The sequence below is a fragment of the Zea mays genome, chromosome 5 (assembly GCF_902167145.1).
Source record: "Zea mays cultivar B73 chromosome 5, Zm-B73-REFERENCE-NAM-5.0, whole genome shotgun sequence".
NCBI classification, from domain to species: domain Eukaryota; kingdom Viridiplantae; phylum Streptophyta; class Magnoliopsida; order Poales; family Poaceae; genus Zea; species Zea mays.
The window spans coordinates 190,164,994-190,175,481 of NC_050100.1; the positions used below are offsets into that span (position 1 = coordinate 190,164,994).

General features: G+C 43.9%; 1 protein-coding gene across 1 annotated transcript; it reads right to left on the minus strand.

The window, feature by feature from the left end:
- Nucleotides 1-8,292: 8,292 nt before the first annotated feature.
- LOC541732 (myb-related protein Myb4) lies at nt 8,293-9,649 on the minus strand. The gene is made up of 2 exons (NM_001309530.1): nt 9,304-9,649; nt 8,293-9,025 (listed from the first exon to the last, which is right to left on the minus strand). Exons 1-2 carry the CDS (start codon nt 9,564-9,566, stop codon nt 8,554-8,556), a joined length of 735 nt encoding a protein of 244 aa, NP_001296459.1. The 5' UTR covers nt 9,567-9,649; the 3' UTR covers nt 8,293-8,553.
- Between the last annotated feature and the right edge of the window lie 839 nt (nt 9,650-10,488).

The following is a 10,488-nucleotide window of genomic DNA, read 5'->3' on the forward strand; positions in this document are numbered from 1 at the left end:
GTCTTGCGAATTGCATCAGACACAATATTGCATTTGCAGTGAGTTTACTAGCTAGACAAAGTGGGAACCCAACCATAAGATATTGGACAAGCGTTAAAACTATACTAAGGTATCTCAAAGACGCTCAAGATATTGGACTATTTTTTCCAAAAAAAATCAGACCAAACTAGAGTGGGTTGTATAGATGCTAGATATCTATCAGTTCCCCATAATGCTAGTTTTCATAGTAGTTTTGTGTTTACGTGTGTTGGTACTATCGTATCCTAGAGATCGAGCAAACGGACGATAGTAGCTACATCTACTAACCACTTAAAGGTAATCACATTATATGAAGCAACAAGACAATCTGCTTGGCTATGGCAGATGACTACTAACATCCACATGTCATATGGCTTTGACACGCAATAATACCTCCACGATTATTTATGAAGATAATGTGACATGTGTTTCACAAATAAGAGAGTAATATGACTAAACATATTTCTCCTAAATTTTTCTATCCTCATACACTCACACATTCAAAAGATACCTAGAGACCTGCAGGGTTTAGGGGAGGACACCACTAAATATTAGCCATTACTATTAGATCCTGAAGGTCGTAAGCTTTACAACACTGAATGTTGTAATTGTACTGAAGATAACAATTATACTCTATTCCAGTTGTGAGTTTTTTCGAAGTTTCTCATAGATGGTTTTCGACGAAGCTATAATTGCAATACATTGAGCAACAATATGCACTCTTTCTTTATTTTGTGGCGAAGCCCAAAGATAAACAGGACAATGTCGGAGAATACCCCCCCCCCCCCCCCCGCGAGGCTCTATTGGAGACCTGAATACCCCATGAAATTACCAACTACCACCTTATATATAACATTATTATTTTTATCGTTGTTGCCTCTTGATAATCGATATCTCTATAATTGTTATCATGTTGTGGTGCCCTTATTATTCATATACCATAGAAGATTTTTTTTGTGCCAGTGTTCCCCGTGGGGCAGGGGCGGAGCTAGGAATATAATATAAGGGGGGGCGATCAATTCATCAATACTATCTGATAAAAAAATATCGTATAATAATGTTATCAAGTTTAAGCACTCGACATGGAATAAGAATTTTAGATCTTTATAAATTATTTTAGTGGATGAGTCCATTTTCTAGCTAATTGATATATTGAATTAAAGTTGTGACCCAAGAACAATACTAAAATAATAAAGACGATATAACGATGAATATTCGACTGATGAGATTCAACTTTTATATAATGACTCTAATATTCATGAGGCAGCTAACAATTTTTTGAGAGAATTCAAAAATCCAACTAGCCTCGAGGATTCATGAAAATTCGTCAAACTACGTAGGTACACGTCAAATTTATCGTGTACACACCAATTATAAGGTGACAACTTTAGTTGAAATTTGTAGATTTTATTATCCATGAGATCTAATGTATTATGTTTATAAGTTGCTGGCACTCATTCTGCTGCTTCGCGTGATCACCTTCTTTGGACTTTGGTTGTGAGGCTATGGCAGAGGCAAGTCAAGTGGTCAGCGGTAATCGCAGCTGCCTAGCCAGACGATAGAATGAATCATAAAGGGGTGAGGTTTAGATATTAGCGTCTGAAGCGAATTAGGTTTGACGTTTTATGCATCGATTGGTCATTCAAAAATATTTTATCTTATATTCTTTGTCTTTTTTAGACTTTGTTTGGCATACTACAACATAGTTATGGATCATATATTACTAACCACTTTATTACATATTTGATTAATTGTGCTACACAAAATTTAGAGTATATATATTTATACACACAAAATTTAGACTATAGATATATATATATTCTTGTATGTGTTGCAGCATTAGGAGGGGCCATGGCCCCTGTCGGCCCCCTTTGGCTCCGCCCCTGCCGTGGGGCTCCTAAATGGGGAACGAGGATACGCGGTGATGGGGGGCAGCAATATATTTATCTCTGTTAAGTCTTTTGGGACAGTGATGGGGAATTTGTTTCGAGAAAATAAGAGTAACCTTCCTCCAAGATTTTTCTCAAGATCCTTAGATATTACGAGATTTGTAATCAAACTATAAATTCGAACTAATCGTGTCCTCCTCCAACTCTAGTTGGCAGCAACAAGCCAACGAATGTTGTTCAAACATATAAGACTTAATTGCACAACGGTCGTTGTCCTAATTTCCATAGCCTAACAATATGGTATTTATGAGACTATGAAATAAGAGTAACCTCCCTACTAACAATCTGGTATCATACTTCAGTCGTTCAGTGTAGTTGTTCACACCCGATAACTATGCTAAGACGGATGCAAAGAAGACGAGTCCAAAAAGCATGTTGGCCGGCCCAAAAGAGCAAGAAGGCCGAATCTATTTGTGACTAGCCCATCGTGGCATAGCTAGTCGTATATAGGAAAGATGAGAAATCGTATGAGACTACGAAATTTATAAAGAAACTCTAAATTCAAACTAACCGTGTCCTCGCTCAGCTCGAGTCGTCTTCCTTTGTTTTCTTCTCCATGTTTCCGCTGCTAACAAGTCCTCTCTCAGTCTCAAAATATAATTTGTTTTAGACTAAATATATATTTATTAATTAATCTACGAATATAGTTCGTATGTATGTCTATATTCATTATTATTAATTCACGAGAAAAAATTAAAAAAACAGACTATCCGTCGTACCAACGCGGACTGTCCGTGCGTGCGCAAAATCAGTTAGGGTTCCGAATTTATTGCGAGATTTGTTAGCTAATTAAACCTGCGGGATTAACTCGAGAACCAACTTGTAATAGGTCCAGACATCCACCCTTTTGTGTAGATGATGGGGTACGGCCAATTAAATCCTCCACAATCGATTCAATCAACTCTACTTATCATTTTTACCTTATGTATTAGGAGTAGCCCTAGTTTAGCCTCCCTCTACCTCGAATCTTCACATCTCTTCAGCACTATATCGACCAGAGGCGTCTTGGGTGGCTTGTAGACGCCAATACACACCCTAGGATCTCTTTGCCCCGACGGGGTCCTTCCCGGGAGGCGAGATCTATGTCTACAGCGAATAAGACGACCCTTTGCGCTATCGTGCATTATCTGAGCCCTAGGTGCGGACCGTCCGGACGTACGCAAAGAAGGAGCGGCTCCTGCGTTCAGACCGTGGACCGTCCGGCCCTGTGTCGCGGACAATCCGCGCCTCTGTAGAGAGCACCAATAGGCGGTTCGTTCCAGTGTTTGGCGCCGAAATCGGTGCCAACACACTTTTTGGCGACTCCGCTGGGAAACATGTGTCTAGATCTACTAAAAATCAGGCCCTAAAATAGCCAGTTCTAAATATCACACCGATATCTCCCCAGACAATATCCAGAAGTCAGCTGTTGAAAGTTTGACGGCCGATAAGCAATAGCAATACAAAGACAACATGCGTCAAGCAAAGAAGAAATTCTTGTCACATTACACGGTAGATCGCCACTAGAAGGTTATCAAACATGGAGAGACCGACGTCACATCTCTTCTATCTTCGCTTCAAATCTCCAACGTAAGTAAACCTGACGACATCCAATCTATTAAACAATATGTAGATCAACAACAGAATCAAATGAAACAACAGATTGGAGGGTTAGAAGAATCAACTAGAAAATTGACATGTTCGTTGGAGAAGTCTATTTCTCCTAGTTTTCCATCATATGAAACTAGTAATAGGATATCTATGTCTAATACATCGACAACAAATGGGGATTCACAATTATATGGTATGCCGATGCGCCAGCGACGGTAGGAGAATGAGAACCATGGCAGCCGTTGAGCAGGTAGGGGTTGCCGTCGTATCCGGCGGGGAGTTGCAGAGGTAGCCCCGGCCCTTGCCGTACTTGGAGTCGATGCACTCGCTGTTGCTACTGGCGCACGCGTACGTGGACGCGCTCCGCTTGGCCTCCTCGCACGTCTTGTTTGTGTAGCCAGAGTAGGGTAGTCATATCAAAAGCCATGTGATCATCGGTTTGACATTGTCTCGTACCCGCAAGGGACAAGGATACTAGAGTTTTGTAAGTTTTCTAGTGAAAGTGGTAGAAGCACACACGAACATGTAGGCCAATTCCTAGCACACCTAGGCGAATTGGCCGATGGGGAGGCCTTTCATGTTCGTTTATTTTCTTTATCCCTTACTAGTGCCGCTTTTGCATGGTACGTCTCCTAGAATGATTTAGAGAGTAAATTTCATAAGCATTTTTTCCGAGGAATATGAATTAGGGTTGGCTGATTTAGCCTCAGTCCGATAGGGACGCGAAGAATCGGTTAATGATTATATCCAGAGGTTCCGGGACACTAGAAGCCGATGCTTTCAAATTCATCTCGCAGACAAAGAGCTAGCAGGGATGGCACTCAGTTCTTTTCAATAGCTCATCTACATTGGCATGTGAAAACCGATGTAAAGAGACATCAAAATCGGCCAACCGTACTATACATCTAGTAGAGCATGGTAATTCAGATGATGAATCCGTAGATGTATATATCGTTGAGCTTGTTTTGCCAATGAACGCCAAACCTTCTGCATGTTCTTCTTTGCAGCCGGTTCAAAAGAATTGGCAAGAAGTTAAATTTACTATTAATGTTGTTAAATGCGATAGAATATTTGACGAGCTAGTAAAAATGGCAACATTAAATTAACATGTACTATTCATCCTATAGATGAATTAAAGAGACGTGCTTATTGCAAGTGGCATAATCCTTTTTCCCATGCCACCAATAATTGTAATATTTTTCGTCGACAGATACAATCGGCCATAAATGAGGGCCGATTGTTTTTTTGAAGATGTAAGTGGACACACAAGCATTTCCTTTCAATACAATAGAACCAACAAGCAAAAAAGTCTTAGTTCGGCCGGAAATGGCGATAAAGGCAAGGCAAAAACATCGTCATTGGTGATCCTCGCACGTCGAACATGTCGCAAGGAGGGATTGTTCCGAAGGTTCCGGACAAGAAGACTACCAAGTTCAGTGGCATCGGGGGGTAGGCTCAATTGAGCAGCCGAGCACGGCTCCATGACTCGAGCATCACGGACTGTCGGCACCTGCTCGCGGATGGTTCTGTATTCATGCATATGGTCTAGCTGACTCAGTCGGATAGTCCGCCTATAGCTAGAGGCGCCAGCCTCCACACAAAGCAAAAAAAAGGAGACATAGGAGCAAAGCACATATAACGCACATGGTCGGCTGGTCAAAGTCAGACCTACTTTCGATCAATTGCTCTCCAAATACGTTAGCAAGAAGGTCGTTCTACGAGATTGGCCAACAAGAAAACCCTGGTCACCCGTTAAAACAAAACGGTCGAATAAAACGACCCGAAAGGTGATGCAACAAGCATCACCTATTCATCCTGTGATGCTAGGATACTTTCCACCCGCCTACTCATCGTCGATATATTGTCATGTTCAAACATGGAATGGTACGACGATGAACCCATGATACATGCATACCTGTCGGACAGTCCAAACTACACGAAGACCACCATGTGGCGCCCCAATAGTAGCAAACACAACCAGACAGTCTGGACTTTCCATCAAACCATCCGACATCGCGCCGGACCGTCCAACCGCCTGAGCCAGACAGTCCGGATACGCATACACAGAACCTATTGTTGCACACTATGCATCAATTTATTACACACCACAACAGCAATACATCCCGCCCCTACATATTTAAACAACAGCGCACCATATGATCATAGGTCGATCAACATTATCAATCAGTCACGGCAAGAAGGTCGTCTCCTAGCAATGCCCGACCGAATGAGCCCCACAGCCCAGGGTCTGGTGGTTTGCCACCGAATGCAATGGAGAAAATTAAGGAAGAGATGACTGAATTATTTCGAGATAGGCTTGGAGTTAGTGTAGCGAGAGTAGGGTAGTCATATCAAAAGCTATACGATCATCGGTTTGACACTGTCTCGTACCCACAAGGGGCAAATACCGGAGTTTTATAAGTTTTCTAGTGAAAGTGGTAGAAGCACACACGAACATGTAGGCCAATTTCTAGCACACCTAGGCAAATTGGCCGATGGGGAAGCCTTTCATGTTCGTTTATTTTCTTTATCCCTTACTAGTGCCGCTTTTGCATGGTATGTCTCCTAGAATGATTTAGAGAGTAAATTTTATGTTCTCCGAGGAATATGAATTAGGATTGACTGATTTAGCCTCAGTCCGATAGGGATGCGAAGAATCGGTTAATGATTCTATCCAGAAGTCCTAGGACACTAGAAGCTGATGCTTTCAAATTCATGTCGCAGATAAAGAGCTAGCAGGGCGAGCTATTAATGGGTTGCTATCCTACTTAAGAGACAAATTGGATGGCACTCAGTTCTTTTCAATAGCTCATCTACATCAGCGGGCTTTGGCCTATAAAAACCGATGTAAAGAGACATCAAAATTGGTCACTCGTACTATACATCTAGTAGAGCGTGATAGTTCAGACGATGAATCCATAGATTATATACCGTTGAGCTTGTTTGGTTAATGAACACCAAACCTTCTGCATGTTCTTCTTTGCAGTCGGTTCAAAAGAATCGGTAAAAGAAGTTAAATTTACTATTAATGTTGTCAAATGCGATAGAATATTTGACGAGCTAGTAAAAAATGACAACATTAAATTAACACAAACTATTCATCATATAGATGAATTAAAGAGACATTCTTATTGCAAGTGGCATAATCCTTTTTCCCATGCCACCAATGATTATAATGTTTTTCGTCGATAGATACAATTGGCCATAAATAAGGGCCAGATGATTTTTCAGAAGATGTAAGTGGACACACAACTATTTCCTGTCAATACAATAGAACCAGCAAGCAAAAAAGTCTTAGTTCGGCCGAAAATGACGATAAAGGCAAGGCAAAAACATCGTCATTGCTGATCCTCGCACGTCAAACATGTCGCAAGGAGGGATTGTTCGGAAGGTTCCAGACAAGAAGACTACCAAGTTTAGGGGCGTCGGGGGCAAGCTCAATTGAGCAGCCGAGCACGGCTCCCTGACTTGAGCATCGCGGACTGTCCGGTACCTATGCGTGGACGGTTCGGTACTCATGCAGTGATCTGGCTGACTCAGTCGGACAGTATGTCCATAGCTAGAGGCGTCGGCCTCCACACAAAGCAAAAAAAAGGAGACGCAGTAGCAAAGCACATATAACGCACATGGTCAGCTGGTCAAAGCTGGTCCTACTTGCGATCAATTGCTCTCCAAATACGCTAGCAAGAAGGTCGTTCTACGAGATTGGCCAACAAGAAAACCCTGGTCACCCGTTAAAACAAAACGGTCGAATAAAACGACCCAAAAGGTGACGCAACAAGCATCTCCTATTCATCATGTGATGTCAGGATACTTTACATTCGCCTACTCATCGTCGATATATTGTCTTGTTCAAATATGGAATGGTACGACGATGAACCCATGATACATGCATAGTCCCTTTGTCTATTTAGGCTGGGGGACACCACCATTATATACCTTTGATCCATTGATCAGATGGTCATGGCCGAGAAAGATGCAATCCAAAACGGCCTTTATACATTAGAGCTCTATTGAATGATCAACCTATTGGTTTGAAAAACCGGTGACTTGCATCATGCTTAGTTCTTACTTCGGGAACAAAATGACTTGTGAGATCTATTATTTCTCGAAGGGTGCTGGTAGTGGATATGTTTTTGGTTCGTCAACCTCCACCAAAAGACAGGATGCATATGTTGAGCGCTAAAAGTTCCTGGCAGACGGTCCGACCCTGAGGCCGACGGTCCGCAGTCTGGACTATGTATGTGTCTCCGCACAGAGCACGCTAGATGATTCATTCTAGTGTTTGGTGTCTAGGTTGGCGCCAACAACCATATTTTAGGATGGAGGGAGTGCTTTTAAGACAAATCTTTTCATTGCATGAGGCCAACGGTGGAAGATTTCCTCAAGCTGCCCGTACGTTATTCATGCTCGAATCGAGGCGGCGAAAAGTGTATAGGGAAAAGCGGATCGGAGCATAGTACCGAATACACCCGAGTGTTTTAGTCATCCGGGAAAGCTTAAAAAACACTCGGTAAACTTTTTGCCGCTGGGCGAAGAGCCTAATTCTAGTAGTGGTTAAAGGCTAGCTTTGGCGAGAGGTTTCATGTACTAGTTTATAAGACTATTTCAAAATAATGTAGATAAGTTCCATTCTTATAAAACTGATTGTATCTCTTCAAACTTTTATCTTCTATCTCTTCATCTCTTTCTGCTATAAAACTCTCACGAAACTTCCATTGACGCTGACATCATGGACATGGACATCGGTCATGTAGCAGGGACCCTGGTCCCTGATAAGCAGCTAGCGGCGGAAAGCACAGGTGACAGAAAACTCAACTAAAATCGTAGTATATAATGCGCAAAAAGTGAACACCGCCATGATGAAGCACAATCGCTTTCCGCTGCACAAGTTTTCAGTCAGATATACGTCCACCGAAACGGAGCAGAACAAAAGGATTGAAAGAATTCTGAGGCCAAGAACATCATCAGCCGATCGAGAGAGAACCGTCTAGGTTCATGCATAAATCTGGGGCGAATTCTGCATGTCGCTGGCCTGCATGAACAGCTTGAGCCAAAAGTCCACGTCGTCGTTGGTCGACGGCGCCGGCGGCGACGCGCCGAAGGCGCCCTCTGCCTCCTCCATCCCGGAGTCGGAACTGTCGACCGCCATCGCCAGCGTCTCGGACCAGAAGCTGTCGTCAATCTGGTAGTCCTCCTCCTCCGAGGTGAAGCTATCCGCGTTCTCCAACGACGACGAGGCCGCCGAGTAGTCAGTGGTGGTGCTGGTGGTCGACGTGGAGACTGACTGCTCCGGCGAGACCGGCGCTGCGAGCGTCACCGCCTCTGGCTGCTGCTGCTTCTTGGGCTTTCGCTTGGGCGCCTGCGTGGCTGTCTTAGGCTCCAGTCGCTTCTTGAGGTGAGTGTGCCAGACGTTCTTGATCTCGTTGTCCGTCCTCCCCGGCAGCCTGGCAGCGATTGCCGACCATCTGAAATCATACAGAAAGTAGCTGTTTAGTGCGCATGATTTTTTTTAAAAAAAATTGGCGGTAATTTTTACGAGACAACAACAACTCAACAAGTGGCTGATTGCTAGGTCATGCATGCATGCATGTTCTATAATAATGGTTCTGGCAATGACCGGATCAAACTCGACCACATCATCAAGAACCAAGAACCAGTCTACACTGAGTATATCCCGGCAACGAAGGGATGGTGTTAATTATTTTCGCGTGACGATGATATGATGCGTGGATAAGCACCGTACCTGTTGCCGAGCATTTGGTGGAGTTGGATGACTGCGTCCTCCTCCTCGCGGGTGAAGTTGCCGCGCTTGATGTCGGGGCGCAGGTAGTTGATCCAGCGGAGGCGGCAGCTCTTGCCGCAGCGGGGAAGGCCCGCCTGCTTGGGCAGCGCGCGCCAGTTGCTGTGGCCGTGGCGCTCGATGTGCGCCACCAGGATCCTGTCCTCCTCGGGCGTCCACGGGCCCCTCTTGAGCCCCATCTTCTCGCAGCACGGAGCGCGCCCCATGTCTCGATCTCCCGGCCGAGAAAGAGCTGGGCTTTGGCTTTGCTTGCCGGGTCCTGCCGAGAAGACCGAGCTGAGGGAGCTTGCTGCTGTGCTGATGACTGGCTCTGGGAGGGGCGGGCTGTGCGCTATTTATATGCCCCCGGCCGGTGCCGCGCGCGACGACAGCGAACGGGGTTCACTTCGCTCTCGGCTCTCGGTTCTCGGCTCCCGGGATGGAAAAGGGCAAATCCAAACGTGGTCAAAGCAAGGGAGCTTCCCAGAAGGGGGAGGTTCGTCACACAAGGAAGAACAAGCTAGGGACGGGAATAGTTTATGCTACGCTTTGAATTCGTTCGTTTTTTATCAGTTTGCTTGGATCGCGTACGTGATTCGGGCTGTCGTTTTTTATTCCTCGGATTGTTTGTACCTTTGTGCCCTTCAGTGTCGGCTAAAAGCGTACGTGTGGGAACGGATGTGCATGCGTTTCCTTTGATACGATATCATATCATATGGTTCTTATAATAAGTGAAGCTAAACTAAACGCTCGAGAGACGCAACAATGAGGTGGACATGACATGTCCACATGCGAAAATTTTGGTTCTCTCTGTGGCTATATCACGCGTACTTTGAGTGTCTTTTTTTAGATTTGTTGGCCTCGACGTGTGCTCTACGATCTATGGGGCCTCATAACTTTAGGTATAATAAGATGAAACAATCACACACGGATAGATTTAGGGTCACCTAATCGTTACTATATTGTCGTGTCTGTTCATATATTTTAGCATAATAGTCATACACCAGCTTTGCCCTAAAAAGAATATCGTACGTTCTGGTTTGATAAAAAAAAATATGTCTAAGTTCATAAAGAAAAAATACTAGCATTTATGAATGTACTAGTATGGTATATATTTTAATGTAGATTTGATTAAATTCAAAATGGTTT

What these genes read in the sequence shown, in the direction of transcription:
- LOC541732 (NM_001309530.1), bottom strand. Translation starts at nt 9,566, where the DNA reads ATGGGGCGCGCTCCGTGCTGCGAGAAGATGGGGCTCAAGAGGGGCCCG. An exon ending in CACCAAATGCTCGGCAACAG is followed by an intron (nt 9,026 to 9,303) that starts GTACGGTGCTTA and finishes GTATGATTTCAG; the next exon opens with ATGGTCGGCAATCGCTGCCA.